At 38.1% G+C, this 16,271-nt stretch overlaps 6 protein-coding genes and 1 non-coding gene across 10 annotated transcripts in view; 4 read left to right on the top strand and 3 right to left on the bottom strand.

Moving 5' to 3' along the window:
• The window catches only part of LOC104814601 (phospholipase A2-beta-like), a 3,681-nt gene extending 2,726 nt beyond the window's left edge, over positions 1–955 (top strand). Inside the window, exons 6-7 of one of the 3 annotated variants that reach the window (XR_771929.2) lie at positions 153–280; positions 548–955. Coding sequence is in view for 1 of the 3 variants with exons in the window: in XM_010542720.2 (XP_010541022.1) it covers positions 548–555 (8 nt within the window). In the remaining 2 variants the exon portion in view is untranslated. Of the gene's footprint in view, positions 1–152; positions 316–547 lie in introns of all 3 variants that reach the window. The other 2 variants (XR_771928.2, XM_010542720.2) reach the window with 2 other exon arrangements.
• A 699-nt stretch (positions 956–1,654) lies between these two features.
• LOC104814600 lies at positions 1,655–5,845 on the top strand. Its single transcript, XM_010542718.1, has 7 exons — positions 1,655–1,877; positions 2,075–2,207; positions 2,527–2,630; positions 2,758–2,929; positions 3,079–3,216; positions 3,332–3,569; positions 3,635–5,845. Exons 1-7 carry the CDS (start codon positions 1,837–1,839, stop codon positions 5,644–5,646), a joined length of 2,838 nt encoding a protein of 945 aa, XP_010541020.1. The 5' UTR covers positions 1,655–1,836; the 3' UTR covers positions 5,647–5,845.
• Positions 5,846–6,044: 199 nt separating this feature from the next.
• LOC104814599 (F-box/LRR-repeat protein At4g29420) lies at positions 6,045–8,982 on the bottom strand. Its single transcript, XM_010542717.1, is given in 5 exon segments — positions 6,045–6,546; positions 6,619–6,734; positions 7,082–7,205; positions 7,207–7,961; positions 8,474–8,982. Coding segments are annotated over 5 exon segments (1,590 nt in total). The 5' UTR covers positions 8,937–8,982; the 3' UTR covers positions 6,045–6,414.
• A 995-nt stretch (positions 8,983–9,977) lies between these two features.
• Positions 9,978–10,049, bottom strand: TRNAP-UGG. The gene has a single exon. It is a non-coding gene; the product is annotated as a tRNA-Pro (tRNA).
• A 92-nt stretch (positions 10,050–10,141) lies between these two features.
• On the top strand, positions 10,142–11,593 carry LOC104814597 (60S ribosomal protein L28-1). Its single transcript, XM_010542716.2, has 3 exons — positions 10,142–10,594; positions 10,798–10,961; positions 11,279–11,593. The coding sequence occupies exons 1-3, from the start codon at positions 10,561–10,563 to the stop codon at positions 11,408–11,410; spliced, it is 330 nt and encodes a 109-aa protein (XP_010541018.1). The 5' UTR covers positions 10,142–10,560; the 3' UTR covers positions 11,411–11,593.
• Positions 11,594–12,095: 502 nt separating this feature from the next.
• Positions 12,096–13,506, top strand: LOC104814596 (60S ribosomal protein L31-1-like). Its single transcript, XM_010542715.1, has 3 exons — positions 12,096–12,207; positions 12,388–12,482; positions 13,026–13,506. Exons 2-3 carry the CDS (start codon positions 12,403–12,405, stop codon positions 13,303–13,305), a joined length of 360 nt encoding a protein of 119 aa, XP_010541017.1. The 5' UTR covers positions 12,096–12,207; positions 12,388–12,402; the 3' UTR covers positions 13,306–13,506.
• A 2,210-nt stretch (positions 13,507–15,716) lies between these two features.
• LOC104814595 (phosphoinositide 3-kinase regulatory subunit 4) overlaps positions 15,717–16,271 on the bottom strand; it is a 6,736-nt gene continuing 6,181 nt past the window's right edge. The window contains exons 11-12 of one of the 2 annotated variants that reach the window (XM_010542714.1): positions 16,131–16,271; positions 15,717–15,856 (exon numbers count right to left, since the gene is read on the bottom strand). In XM_010542714.1, coding sequence (XP_010541016.1) covers positions 16,155–16,271 — 117 coding nt within the window. In that variant the 3' untranslated portion in view covers positions 15,717–15,856; positions 16,131–16,154. Of the gene's footprint in view, positions 15,857–15,935 lie in introns of those variants that run through there. The other variant, XM_010542713.1, reaches the window with a different exon arrangement.

Below are 16,271 nucleotides of genomic sequence, written 5' to 3'. Positions count from 1 at the left end.
TTTCCCTCTCTCTTTCCTTTTTTTTTTCTCTTCTAATACGCCCCAAAAAATTGCCCAGGAATATATTAGAATCGCACATCAACTGTATATCGAAATAGTTGAGTATAGACACCCTCCCCGTAAACTAGTTTTTAAGTGAGTTCTATCCGTAGATGGCGGAGGGGAGCGAAAGGAATAGCAGCATAAAGAGCGAGATTGGTAGTCGAAAGCCAATAATGACGTGCAAAGCCATCCGATCCAAAGCCATCAATGCCGTGATCGTCGATGTCTAAAGGGAGCGGTATTGTTAGAATATCGCACCGATCATAGAAAATGGTTGAGTTTTTATAAGATTTATGGGCATCCTTTCCTAATTAATTTTTTTTTGGTTGAAATATACGAGTCTATGGGAATATAATAATGTTCTGTAGTGGGGAAAAATATAAATTAAAACCTGAAAAGTATATATATTTTGGGTAAAGTTTAGATCTTTTTATGAAATCTTTGGACAGCAAGTCATTGTGTATAACAAAGTCCGTTTAATCTGAAAGATGTTTGGTTTGTGCAGTGAGCTGAGGATGTAACTCCAACACGGCAGTAACTTAACCAACAGACGTAGGCTGACACGGAAACACACACGCCCCTTTGCATTCGATTTTCCTTTTGTACAGTATCCAGAGTTGAGCGTTTTGATAAAAATATATACATACCATCAGACAAAAGTTGTACGATATATATATATATATATATGGATATAACCATATACATCTGACAAATAATTGTCATTTTCATTGACCAAAACAAATATATATATATATATACACGTGTCTAGAAGCCCAAGAATTCGTCACCTTTTTGTCAAAATACCCCTTTTTTTTCAGTTTTCCTATTTGTTTACGAGTCAATTGTATCATTTTTTGTTTTATTTTTACTATTTTTTAATAAATCAAAAGGTCTGAAATGGACATTTTCTCGACGTCGTTTGTAATAATAGACATCGTCCGAGGAGAGGGATTATTTCATTTAATTACTTATTTATTATGTGGTAATAAAATCAACAGTTGTTTATATTATACCCAGTGGTGGCATGTCATATGTTCCGTCTCCAAACATGTTGACCATTAATTATAGAGGTTGGCGTTTCCATTAATGCAGCGAACCGAAAATTTTGATATTTGTTCAAATCAGAATTTCTAAACGGTATAATTTTTATAAAAACGAATTTTTAAAAAATGAACTGAATTTTATAAAATTTTCTAAAAAATTAAATTTTTTTTTAAAAAATTAATTTTTTTAACAAAAACTAAAACCAAACTGAACCGAATAATATATAGTATTAATTTTGTATAAATTTTAAAATATCGAATAAATCATTCTCAAATCAAACCATTAAAATTTTAATCCCAATCCTGAAATATCCATCCATCCATGCGCCAACCGTTTGATCCAAATGTTTGTATTTTTAATTAAGATTAAAATTAAATTATTTATAATAGAAAAAGTCTCCAAACCATCTATTTTCGTCGAACGTGCACCTTTTTACACACGGGATCTCCCCCGTATGGTTGCTCGGTTTTTTCTTCATTATCATTTGACACGTCAGAAAATCTATTCCAATAAATAATATATTTATTTATGGAATCAAAATCCAATTTATTTTTTTTATCTTCAGCCTCTCTATAAAAAAAAATATACGTTTCTTCTGTCAGATCCCCTGGAAATTCCATTCCATAGATCAGCGATTTTCGTCTGATTTGATCACAGAAAACTCTAAATTTCCTGTAGTTTTAGGAATCGATCGGATTCTCTAGTTCGAACGGCGTGATTTCCTATTATTGCTTTATTCAGCATCGCTCAATGAAGAAGGTGCTTCATCGAAGTTTCAAGCCTGCAAAATGGTAGTTGGGTTATCGTTTTTGTCCCTCTTTCTTCTATCGTGACCATGAAAATTTGATAGTACTCTCAATTTTGGATCGATTTTACTTTTTAATCGGGTGTCTCAGTGACTAATTCGTACTGTTTCATCCGGTGTTTTCGGTTGTCAATTTTTTCACGATTTTGTTTCGAAATGTGGATCTATCGCTTTCTGATGCAGCAAAACGGCTTTGCAAATGGCGTCGTCGCGCCTGAAGATACTGAAGAACAAAAAGGATGTACAGATAAAGCAGTTGAGGAAAGAATTGGCTCAGTTGCTCGAGTCCGGGCAGACCCAGACGGCCAGAATTCGAGTAAGCCATTGGATCTTTGCTTCCGTCAATTTTCGCTTTCCAATGGCCCATTGGCTCTAACTAGGTTCAAGTTCTCGGAAAAATGATAGCGTTGTTTTTCTTAATTAAAATCAAGATTGCGGATTTGTCTTCATCGTATTATTTAGGCGTTGAAGAATTTGGGTTTTGGAATGTTCAATCTGGGTTCATGTCGATGTCTCGTTTTTGCAGGCCTATGAAACCTGACATAGGACATTTGGTTTCTGTTCCATTTTCATGTCTCGTTTCATTTTGTTTGAACATCTCTGCTCATGACATAGGAATCATTCTTGTGCTTTAGGTGGAGCATGTGGTGAGAGAAGAGAAAACAATCGCTGCTTATGAGCTGGTTGGAATATATTGTGAACTTCTCGTGGCACGTTTAGCTGTTATCGAGTCGCAGAAGTAAGCAAAGCCACTGAATTGCTCGGAAGAACATAAGCATTAATTAAGCTTACCTTTTTGAATTATTATTATGTCTGTGTTTTTTTCACGGAATTATTATGTGTTTATCATTGTGATCCTACTTCAGGAATTGCCCGAACGATCTGAAGGAAGCTGTTGCAAGTGTCTTATATGCTTCACGAAGGCTAGCAGATGTCCCGGAACTCTCAGATGTTGTTAAGCATTTCTCAGCAAAATATGGAAAGGATTTTGCTTCTGCTGCTGTCGAGTTACGTCCAGATTCTGGTGTGAGTCGCTTGGTGAGTAGTTGTCCGCGTTCTTCTCCTCTCCTTTTTCCATTTATGACTGAAGGATAGGAAAGGGAATGAAAAGATTCTTTAAGGTTGTTTCCAGATGAAAACTTTTTTTGTGATTACTAGTCTCTCTTTCAATTGTACATATTATATAGTTGGCGGAGAAGTTGTCGGTAAAAGCCCCTGATGGTCCGACAAAGGTTAAAATCTTGACGGAAATTGCTGAGCAGCATAATATCAAGTGGGAGGCAAAATCCTTGATGGAAACAGATCCAAAGGATGCCGAAGTGTTGGTTAGTAACATTTGAAATCGAAATTGTTCGTTGTTGAGTGCATAACGTATTAATATTTGTGTCTTGTGTTGTAGCTATTCCCTCAATACCGAGTTTTTGTGTTTTGTCTGATCAGAGAGACCAACCGAGTTCATTTGAGTCAGCCAGTAGAAAACATGCAGATTCTCCTAAAGTCCCTGACAAAGAACCTCCAAACTTCCAAGTTCCACCAAGCTCAAGTGAAAGAAATCGTGTTCCATCAAGCTCGTATCCATGTGATGAAAGATCTTCAGACCATTTGCACAGTGCTGCTCCTCCTGATGTTAACCTCGGAAAGACATCTGACAGTTATCATCCCAATGCAAGACCTTCCGGTAAGTTATTCACAATACATACACATATACATACATACACATATACGTTTATATTTGTTCTACAGGGGATAGGACTCATGGAGGGGAATATAGGCATCCAAATTCAGGTGATGGGGATTCCTCTCCTACGAGCAGGCGGAAGTGGGAAATGGAATTTAAAGATGCTACAGCTGCTGCACGTGCTGCCGCCGAATCTGCTGAAAGAGCAAGTATTGCTGCAAGAGCAGCTGCAGAACTTTCGAGCAAAGAAAGGATGATGAGACAGAATTCAGCAGATTCACCGATATCGTCCCCTTCTTTTAATAACAGAAACGAACATCAACCCAAACGTATCAGCTCAAATGTGCAGAGTGAAGATCGTCCTTCTCCCAGAAGAAATGTTACTCAGTACCAAGAGATGAGCAGTACCAAGCATGATAACTTTACTGGGTCAACGGGGTCGGAGTGTTCTTCTGATGATGAACTATCGGGAAACGCTCGAGGAAGGAGAGGCAGGGATTCTCAGGAGAATTTAGAAACAAGACGGTCTGGTTCCTTTGCTAAATCAGGTAGAGAGAAGAAGCAACCGAGTGAACCCGATCGAAACATTGACTACATGGATGAGGTTCAATTAAGCAAAAAGTCAAGCCGGGCTTCTTCTCGTTCACATTCAAGAACCTTTTCTGATGACCATATTGTTGCTTCAGATTTAGTCAAGTCACCGAGTTTGGAAGAAAATATCTTTGCAACTGATGACAGTCACCAACCTCAGAGAAGCCCGGAAGAAACATTTCACCATGATAGTGGCCATGCTGCTGCTTCTTTCGATGAGTATGGCTCATTTTTTGATAAACCTCAATTCGACAAAGAAGACACCTACAACAACGATGAGCCAGACTATGTATCAGGATTTTCTTTGCTGGGCGATAAAACACCTGCTCGTGAAGGCACAAATCCGGGAAAGTACAGGTCAAGCTCAAAAGTTTTTGAAGAAAAGCCAACTTCCCCAGTGTTTGATGATGGTCCTTCTACAGGTCCTGCTGTTCCTTTTCATGAGGCGGAACAGTCTGCCAAGTTTGATGCTTATGGCCCGGATTCAGAAAGCGAAGTAGATGAGCCGAGCAATAAGGCTGGAATTTCTGGTGGGAAACCCGTGGAAGAAAGGTCGAAGGCGACAACATCACTTTCATCCCCGAGGTTTCAGTACACTGATGAAGCAGAACATGACTTTTTCCCGTCAGACACAGATGAACCCGTGTATGATACAAGGGCACGAGAGGATTCCGACTTGGAGACACAGATGGGTCTGAGGTTTGGAGCTTTAACCGGTGGACTCAAGAATAAAAAGACACTCCCTCCATACAGGATGAGTCCAGCAAGAGACACTACATTGTCTAAGCCGGAGAAGGAGTACACCGAAACTAATATTGATCAGGCAATGTCATCTTCGCCATCTGTTTCATCTACGAGGAAAGAGCTTTACACTGAGAAAAAACCAGTCTATGCACCTCACGATGCATCTTCTAGCGATGATGAAGATTCAGCGATGGAACCTCCACAAAGAACTTCTATTACACTGGAAGATAGTAGAATCAAGACACAGACCCGGGTCTCGTATCTTCACTCACGTACCAGTGATGACGACTCAGAAGAAGGAGGAGATTCTATCGGAAATCAAGAGAGGAGGATCAATAAGCAAACAACAACAGGAGGGAAAGACAATAAGAGACAAAACGCCAAGACTCAGGCCTCATCAGCCTTGAATCTCTCTTCTCCGTTTGGTGATGACGAAGACGAGAATGAAGCTCGGGAATTCGCTCCACGCACGAAAGCTAAGCCGATGACTGGGGGGTTATCTCGAAGGACAAAGGGTCCGGGAAAAGCTCCTGTGAAAAGCTCAACCTCGGAAACTACAGTAACTGCGAAAACCGATAAAGAGCAGACGCCATCGACTTCTCTTCCAAAGGTTGTGACGTCGGCCGATGATTCATCTGTTGAGACACCATCGAAGGAGAGAGCAAGTCATGTTCATCCGAAGCTGCCTGATTATGACAACTTGTTGGCTTCGCTCGCGTCTCGTCGTCCCAATCGACGGTGAATATATATATATAATGGTTTTGTGGTAAAGTTTTATACTTTTTTATTCTTTTTTCTTCGCAAGTGTGTGTTGAGTGCATTCTGAGAACTAATTCGATCTTCTTTGTGAATCGATATGTGGAGTTGGTAGTATTGTTATACATCATACATCATATAGACGATATTTTTATTGTTCAGATTGGTTTTTATCTTAATTTTTATGATTACCTGTCATGAAATTTGATTTTTTTTTCTGTTCGAATTTTTAATTACGACGGTTTGAACATATTGTACTGATTAAAATGCAAACTCTTTTTCCGCAAACATTTTTTTTGATGTAATTTGTTTTGTATTACTCAAAATTGGGGTACATAGTATAGTATAGGAAAAAAATCCACAATAAAAAAATTTTCGCTAGAGTAACCTCGAAAGAAATATAACTATTACACCAAATCTATATTTTCTTTGTCTACGCCATGTCATACAGTAGAAGTGAATACCAGTTTTGAAGCAGAGTGTTGCTTTCACTTTCTCGAACCTGTTGCAGCGACAGGAGGGTGTTTCCGACTGATTGATCGATACGTGAGCGCATGACATGGGAAGTTGCAGAGACATTTGAGAAGATGCGGGAATTCTGCTCCTTCCATACCCCGTAAACAACATGGTGTATGATAATTTTTAGAAGAATGCTTCGCTTGATACCATCGGATTGTGGGATTGCTTCCATCCAAGAGAGGCACATCGAGAGGGTTGCCGGCGAGTCTCTCCAAATCTTCGACGTGAGTCCCTGTCATGTTTCAGCACTAAAACGATATCGAAAGAAGAGGTGATCGTGTGACTCCTCTTCCTCATTGCAGATGACACAAGTTGAGTTCTGAATAATATTCCATCTGAACAATCTATCGTGTGTCGGCATTCTACCCTGCATCACCATCCAAAGGACAAATGTGTACCTTGATATCGCTTGTTTAAACCTTGTTTAAACTATACCAACTTTACTCAGTCCACTTGTGGTGATACTTCTCGAAGTAGCTTCCTTGTGTTTGATGCTAAGAACGTTTGACTGCACGTTTTCCCTTGATTTCCACTCATATATGTCTTCTCCTGCAACTACAAACCCCGGGGAATATCAACGATTGATAAATCAAATCATAATGTCGAAAGAGTGGCATTTTCGATATTTCTTATGAACGACAGTGGTATTTTGGACTTTATACAGTTTCTGCATGCAGACAATCTCACACGTGTGCAATGTGGACCCTTTTTTATTTGTTGTTTTAAAAGCCCCCGTTTCCGACCCCACCGAAAAAAAAAAAAAATTTGCGACCTTATTACGACTAATATATAACTAATATACAACTTATTACGACTAATAAACTACTTTTATTTTAGTTGTATATTAGTTATATATTAGTCGTAATAAGGTCGCAAATTTTTTTTTTTTTTCGGTGGTGTACCCTGAAATTGCTGCGACCCAAATGGGTTATTAGGGTTAAAACCCCCCCACATTCCCCATTTCCATCTCACTCCCGGATGACACTTCGTGCACGTCCTTATCAGTTTGCTTCGGACGCCATGATCGGTGTTTCAGCAGCCTCATGTCTGTCAAACCCGAGCAATTCTCGATTATATACCCGATAAATGAAACCGTCACTCCTACATCTCGGGTCTGAATATGCGCTTTTATCTCCCTCAGTTTACTCTTTCGGCTCCTGTGTTTCGGACCACCTTTCTCGAGGCAACTTTCCATTTCTGACCAACACCCAGGACCCAGACCGAGAGAAACAATGTGCGGGAATGCCTCCAGAAGCGTTTCCAGTCCAAGTTTTGCCCTTTCAGACTTGAACGAATCCACTGTCAGCTTTCTGACGGTGTTGCCAAAGTGGGGAATGCAGTTTATTAACCTGTTTATGTCGGGAGATACGAGCTCTAGGGTACCCAGATCCTGGAATTCCGAGAAGCTGACATCGTTTGCTTCCTCTAGTAAGAGCTGGAATTTCGCCAACTTGGGTGTTTTGAGGACAAGACCTTTGGGTTTGACGCACTTCAGCGTAAGTTCAACAAGGTTTGGAGCTGATATAGCCAATGAAAGTGGAGCATTTGACACTGTCCAGTGACAAGCTCTAAGGTGCAAGAGATGGATTTTCGGCTCTTTAAGTCCTCCAACACCGATCAGATTCAGCACTTGAAGGAAAGGGAAGCAACTGTTGATCTTGTCTAGATTCTCGTCATCGATTCTGATAAACTCGAGGGTCAGACTTCTTAGATTTGGCATCTCGGTCAGGCCTTCAACTGATAGCCAAGCATTCTTTAACTCCAGTTCAACTAGACTACTACCTGAAACATATAAAAGAATGGAATAGATTTAGAGTAATGCAAACAATATTCTGACTCTTAACAAACAACATCCCTAAGCTCAGCTGCAATAAGAAAACCCGAAGGCAAACTTCAAATTCAGCTTTTAAGCACCAATTGAATCACAAATGATGTTATTTCACCTAACAAGTCAGTTTGACATGAAACACGCATCATTTCTGTGGCCTGAGAAAAAAATGCTTCCTCAATTACCATAAATTAAAGAAGAGCTAACAATAGCGGAAGCTTTCAGAGCAATGTCAAAATCATCCACAAATTTCCATAACATGCTATTGGGGAATCTCATTGCTATTACTCAAACAAGCATGAATTATCTATCAACAATTTCAAAGAATGATCGATGACAAGAAAGCTTGCCGTTCAAATATCCAGCAAGAGCTCGAAAATCACAAGAAAGAATACGGAAAATGAAGACGAAGAGCGAAATATTCGACGGCAATCGAACATCAGAGATACAGGCAGGCCAAACTTACAATTCGAAGAAATGAGCGCAAGAACACCCGATCTTCTCCAACAAGACTGAATCCAGAAATCCGAAATTGACAGAATCTCCAGGTTTCCACAAACATTAGGCAACCACTCCTGCACGAAATTGACATCGGTGAGGTACAAATCGTCGGACTCGTCCTCCTCCAAGTCAATGAACTGCAATCCACCGAGCGCCTTCTCGACGCCGATCGATACAGACTGCAGATCACGTGAATCGGAGACAAGCTTTCGAAAGATCGCCTTGAACGGTGTCGTGATGATCTCGCTCTCCGGCAGCAACCGACGCGATTTCAGAAACCGGGACCGGGTACAGATAAGGTTCACGATGCGAACCTGCCGCGCAATCGAGTTGAAAGTCTTGGAAACGGCTCGGCATCGAGCGAGGTCGTCGGAATTGGTGAGTCGACTCAGGATATCCACCGCCAGCTCCAGAGGTAACTCGTCCATGGTGGATTGGGGGGGGTTTTAACCCTAATAACCAATGGTCGCAGCAATTTCAGGGTACACCACCGAAAAAAAAAAAAAATTTGCGAACTTATTACGACTAATATATAACTAATATACAACTAAAATAAGAGTAGTTTATTAGTCGTAATAAGTTGTATATTAGTTATATATTAGTCGTAATAAGGTCGCAAATTTTTTTTTTTTTTTCGGTGGTGTACACTGAAATTGCTGCGACCCAAGTGGGTTATTTGAGTAATATTCCCGAATGTGGGCTGAAGGAGGTGAAGACATTTGGGTATGTGATGGCATCTAACACCGAATTGTATGGACGGACAAGAAGAAGAATGCATCAGGGCCTGTCCATATCTGTATTACTATATTCTTCTGAAACTTGAATGGATTCAAAGCCTTCATAAAGGTGGATTTTGGTTAAAGTTTTGTATAGATAGAGATTGGTACAAGTATTCTCCGTATTTTGGTTTGGTATTAATCCTTGATTGGCGTTAATGAAGTGTAAGGGTGGACGCGGTTACTTGAGACTCGCTGGGTTTCGGGTACATGGTCTCACGGGTATTCGAAATATGGGTACTTGTTAAGAAACGAAGACGAAGACGGGTGTGATAAAGCCGAAAATCAGAACTGTGGATTCGGATTTGTTTTTTTTTTTTTAAAATGGCGATGGATTACCCGTGGGTATCAGATATTAATAAAATGATATTTATATAAATTATATTTACAATAATATTTAAATATAATTTCAAATAAAATTACCAAAATATTTTAAAGTCAACAAAATTTAACAGTTTAAAGATTTTGATGGTTTGGATATCCACGATGGGTATGCGAATTGCGGGTATCCAAATTTGATGAAAACAAAAACGAGATAATCATTTTGTAAAATTCGCTTTTGTAAAATTCGCGAAGACGAAAACGAGATTGGCAACCATGCGTGTGCCCATTCATGATGAAGTTGGCTTTAGTACAAAAAAAATTGTTAAATAGTAACAAATTGACATACATTTAAAAGTATCGAATTACTTAGGGGCGTTCCGAGAATCGAACTCGAGACCTCTCGCACCCAAAGCGAGAATCATACCACTAGACCAAACGCCCCGATTAGATTTATTTATTTTATTTAAATACTTTATATTAGAGGTTTTTGACACCGATCTGCCTTTCTCTCCTTGCAAACGGTGAGCATGAATTCTCCCTTGGGGCCTGACGTGTTCGTCTTTGCGAAATGGGATTCCGATCTGCCTTTCTCTCCTTGTTTTCGTTGCTTTTGGGGTTCTGATTTGAGCAGATGAACTTCAGAACTTGTCGGATCTTTACCACTGTTTCACTCTATTCGTGTGTGTTTCTGAATGGAGTCCTTGTGTAATTGAAGGTAGGTGGAAATGGCGACTGTTCGGGGGAAACTGATCTGGGAGATCGTGAAGAGTAACAACTGTTTCTTGGTGAAGCAGTTCGGCAGAGGAAACGCTAAGGTTCAGTTTAGCAAGGAGAGCAACAACCTCTACAACCTTAACTCCTACAAGCACTCTGATTTTCAATGGACAAAAGTGCAGAGAAATTATCCCTTGTTTCGTGAATAATTGACGTCGCAAGTGACACTGGGAGATCGATGTATATAGCTGACCATGATTTGTTCTTAAAAAGTTCGTCCCTTTTGTTTGATGTAAGGATAGAGTAGTGAGTAGACACATTGCGTTGGAAATAAGTTTTTTGATGATTTGTTGAGATGCATTGTTATTTCGATGAACTCCCATCACTCACTCTGGGTGGATGGAGAAGCGTGTGTAGGGGAATTATCTTCTTCTAATCTCGGTGGGAAGTTTGAATTTTGAGATGAAAATTTCAGGTTTGGCCAACAAGAAGACGGTGAGCATTCAGGCAGCAGACAAGGAACAGGCAGTTGTGCTCGGCACCACCAAGACCAAGAAGCAGAGCAAGCCTTGTGCCTCTGTCAACAAATCTGTCTTGAAGAAGGAATTCCCAAGAATGGCTAAGACTGTTGTCAACCAGGTATTTCTATGTTGCTTCTTGAATACCTACGTTCGAAAAGTCAGCCGTAAAATTATTTGCTTTTGGCAAACATAGACGATATGATTCAAAATCTTGTGGGTGATATGATGTTTAGTGTTTGTATTGTTTATGATGAAAAGTAACATGTAAGAAGAGCCTTTATCTATATTTGGTTCTTCGATGAAATACACTTTGTTACGCTTGGCTTCTGAGCTCGAACCTTGACAAATATATAAAAATGTTCTTTATTCTTAATCAATGGTATGAGTGTATATATATCGATGAATCTAGTGTTGAATATATGTCGATCATATCAGGTTGCAGACAACTTCTACAGACCAGACTTGAAGAAGGCTGCTCTCGCTAGGCTTAATGTGATCCACAGAAGCCTTAATGTTGCGAAATCCGGTGTCGAGAAGAGGAACAGGCAGCCCACCAAGAGGGTATAACTTATAAGGACTCCGTCCTTCTAAATCTCAGAACAATGCACTCACATTTTGTAATGGATTTTTCTACGAGATTGTTTTCATAAAGGAGCTGGAAGTAATGTTTCTATCATATGGTATGATATATTTTGGTGTTTATGTGCCATTTTGAAGACGGGCCAAATAATTCTGGCCTCTTGTCTGGAAGCGCTTGTGATGATAACTGCTGCAAAGGTGAATGCTTTATCTTCCCGGCAGCAGCCATAAGCATGTTTGCGATGTTCATGGAATTGTTTCCATTCCAAGATCTGATTGTCTGCAACAAGACATCAATGGGTTTTTGTTTCTTCGAACAAGAATGAGGATGAGACGTCTAAGCTACATGTGGGAGGCGCTTGCATCATATTACTTGTAAAGAATGGAACTTTGGTAATGCTTCAAGTTGAGATTTTGAAGGGTTTAACGCAGAAAGTCCTGACCTTTTTATTTTACTTAGATGTATGCATGCAATGATACGGTAAACTGTCCGGTTTAGCTTCAAAGCTATGGGGGTTTTGGGAAAGACGATAATAAATTGATGGTCCACCGTTGCTTACTGTGGATGTGAGCGTACCCGATTATGACGCTGACGTAACGAAATCTGGAGGATTTTGGATAAGGCCCGTTTGATGAAGAGAAAAGGCCCAAAACGCCGAAACGATTGTCCGTACGGAAATCTTCTAAATCAGGGCTTCGCGGCTAGGGTTTACTTTCTCCCTCTGTGGCTTCATCTTCTCGGGTCTACTCTCCCTACTCTCTAGTTCGCTCCTTCACCCGCAAAGGTACTTGTCTCTGTTTCCTCCATCTTGGATTTGATTCTCGTATTCTTGTTCCATTAGTTCTCTTTGCAATTAAGCGTGATTCGCAAGATGCAGCAAAAAAAAAATTATGCTGGTTGTTGTCAAGGGCTGGTGTTGATTTGAAATGGGTTTGCTTTTTCTTCTGAGGATGTCTAATTTCAGGGTTTGCTGGAGACAATGGAGAAATCTAAGGGGAGAAAAGAGGAAGTTGTTACCAGAGAGTACACTATCAACCTTCACAAGCGCCTCCATGGCTGGTAAAACAAGAACCCTAGATTCGTTTTCTGGATTCCTTTTTTTCATTTCTTGTTTGTGTTTAATTGATGAGATCATTGCAATCTGCATTCAGCATCAGTTGATTGTTGTAGGCCTGAAAAATCCAGTTCCATGGGCTTATGTTGATTTAGCTTTCCAGGATAAACGATGAATTCATCGTCTTCTTGGTTTTTTTTTTATCGCGTTGTCTTTCAGTTTAATTGCCTTTGCTGATACTGATTCATCATACGCTTATAATCTCTTTATAATGCATATATATATATATATATATTTGGCTTAGTATATCACTGGCCTTGAAAATCTGGTGTTAGATATTGGGGATCGCTTATTTTTAGCTTATGGACAGCTTCTAACAGGATTCTTGGACTTGCTGTCGATTAGGGCCATATGGAGACAAGATTATTGTAGGAGTGTAGTAGATTGGTTATGGATTTCTTCTGTTAAGATAATTCCTTTGCTTGAGTATTGTTAATTAGGAGAATCATATGCTGGATCATGATCTTCCCTTGATATGTATATGACAGTACATTCAAAAAGAAGGCGCCCAATGCCATAAAAGAGATAAGGAAATTTGCAGAGAAAGCAATGGGAACAAAGGATGTGAGAGTAGACGTGAAGCTGAACAAGCAAGTGTGGTGCAGAGGAATCCGTAGTGTTCCGAGGAGAATTAGGGTTCGTATTGCCCGGAAGAGGAACGATGACGAGGACGCAAAGGAAGAGTTCTTCTCCCTCGTAACTGTCGCCGAGAGTCCGCCCGAAGGGTTGAGTGGTTTGGGCACAAAGGTCATCGAGGAAGACGAGTGAGTTCTGTCTAAAATCTTGCAAGGAACCATATTATCGATTCTCTATATTTTTTTATGGTTTTTGTCACATTTGGATTAATGGCGTTCTTGTACTTTCGATTTTATGTCTACCCTTTTGGTGCTTTTCATTTTTGCACTTGTGTACTTCCTCTCTACCTCTAAAGCTACGTAATTTCCTTAACGAAGTTACTCTTAATGAATACGTGATTTTTGCACTTGTGTACACGCATATATAACATATACTTATAAATATATATATGTATATTGGGTTGAAGACTTTAAGTTACTTCTTGATTTGGTAATTTTACTCAAATGACCGACTTGGGTCGCACTTATTTCACGTGTACACCAGAAAAAACATAACACTTTTTTTTTCGTGTGAAAAGACGAAATTACTCTTAATGAATACGTGATTTTTATCCGTTCGAAAACAACTTCGTTATTACGACTTCGTAATTAATTCTAAATATAGTTACAATTGATTCTAAAATTCTAAAAAAGTTGGCAAAAAAATCATCTGTCTTATTTTAGTGGTATATCAGTGATATGTTAGTCGTAATAAGGTCGCAAAAAATAAAACGAAAAGGGTATTTCGGACTTTTCCAACCGAAAAGTGGGTTAAAATTGAAATTTTTTTTTTTTTCGGTGGTGTACACTGAAATTGCTGCGACCCAAGTGGGTTATTTGACTAATATTCCCTCTTGATTTACTGATGCAACCACATTACTTGTTTATGTTTTTTCATGTAAAGCCCATATCGGCCAGTCAAAATATATTCGAACAAAGATATTCTTAGTGGATTTGGCCTTAAGCCCATATTTTCGTAATTTAATAGTTTCCAATTTTAAGAGATTATGGGCTTATGGGCTTACTTAACTTTGAGTCCATATTGTCTAAACTGCCCAAATCGGTTTACTCTCCCAATTTGAATTATGGTTTTGGGGAAAATCGAAAAAAAACTATGAACTCTCTCCGCTAAACGAATTTTTTTTTATTTTTTTATCAATTAAATCCTATATTTAGTGTGATTAACTTATAAAATCCCGAACTTTTTAAAAATTCGCCAAAACTATCTGCTAATTAAAAAAAAATGATGTGACAATGACATTCCTTACAAATTATACACACATCATCATAATTATATCATGTCATCTTCAAACAAAATTTAAATTAAATAATTTATTTAAATTAATATATATGTATACAAATTCACATATATATATATATATTAAATATAAAATTACTTATAACTAATAAAACACATATATACATATCTATAATATATATATATATTGTAAATTATATTATAAATAATATATATATATATATTATATTAGATATAATTTTTTTATATTAGTTATAATTACTTTTATTTTAATATACATATTAATTGTATATGTATATATTGTATGTATAACTAAAATATATATACATATTATTTTTAATAGATATATAATATGTATATATTAATTACTATGCATTTTAGGTGTATAGTTTGTAATTATGTGTGTATGTATTTTATTAATTACAAATAATTTTATTTTTAATATATATATATGTATGTGAATTTTTATGTGTGAAATGATGATGTGACATAATTATGATGATGTTGCATGATGGAATTTGGAAGACATGTCATTGTTACATCATCATTTTTGTTTGAGTTAACAGATGCAGAGGGTTTTCGGTGAATTTTTAAAAAATTCGATGTTTTATGAGTTTATCATACCAAGTACATGGTTTAATTACTAATTAAAAAAATATAGGTTTTTTTATTGACCTAAAAATAATACAGTATTTTTTTGGCGATATCTCCTATGTTTTTTACCGAAAAAGAATTGTGTTTTTTGGTGAAAAAGGATTGTATTTTAATGATGCCAATTTGAATTAAAAATGAATTTTGAAGAAATTGGTTTTTATATTAAAAAAAGGGGTAACTGTAAAAAAAAACATGGGAGAGTCTATTGCTTCCCCACGCGCTTTCATTCTTGTAAATCTTGGATCCGGCAAAATCTGAGCGATTTCCCTGGACTATAACCTTCCAAAATGAGTGCGTGAGTATTACTCGCTTTTCCTGCGCGTGGATTTGTCTACGTTCACGCTCTTCTCTTTTCTTCGTGGTTTTTTTTTTTAATTAGGCCACTCCATTCCTTGACTTGCTATTGAAGAGCTTATTGGGCTATATTGGGCTTTAGTTTAGATCCTGAAAAGCATCGCAGGCCTTTTGCCATTTTTTTGGGCTTTTTCTATGGTCTCTGGGTTTTTATGTTGATGATCTGAGATACTTCTCCTCAATTACGGGTATCAGATACATTACTAAATTTTACGCAAATGAGTGAATAATCGTCATCATATGATTATCCACTTGGATCACTATTTTGATTCAATAGAAAATAAATAATAAAAATACTATATATCTTTTAAAATTATTACTACTATTATAGACAAGTCAACAAATTGAGGATAGGAGATAGGAAGACGCATATGATGAGCAAATCAAAATGGGATCGACGAGGACCATCACTGTCACAGAGCAGGAGCCAGCAGGATAACTATGGAATGAAACGGCAGAGCTTAGTGTATAGGCACATGTAAATGTAAATGTATATGCTTTTGACTAACGAAGGATTATCAATTCCTGAAGCATTTCTTTGGATGGAATGTGAATTTTAATACCCTGTTATCATAATAGCTGTGCACAATGACAAAAGATATTAAAGACAAATGTCCATGTGCTTCTAAATATGCTATATTCATGAAAAAGAAACCAACTAAACATGTGAGGGGGAGAGAGAGAGAGATTTACAAAGGGGGGAAAAAACTTACGCGTGGGGGTATGACTATGAGAGGTTACTTCCAGACCTTGATGGCGCCATCACGGCTGCTGGAAATCAACAGTCTCTGGTTGAGTTTAACAGAAGAGAGTGATTTCACAGAGTCACGGTGGCAACCGGCCGTGTCTGTGGC

Source organism: Tarenaya hassleriana, unplaced genomic scaffold (assembly GCF_000463585.1).
Source record: "Tarenaya hassleriana unplaced genomic scaffold, ASM46358v1 Cleome21, whole genome shotgun sequence".
Lineage (NCBI taxonomy): Eukaryota > Viridiplantae > Streptophyta > Magnoliopsida > Brassicales > Cleomaceae > Tarenaya > Tarenaya hassleriana.
Note: the sequence above shows the minus strand (reverse complement) of the source record. Positions and strands in the feature narration are given on the sequence as shown.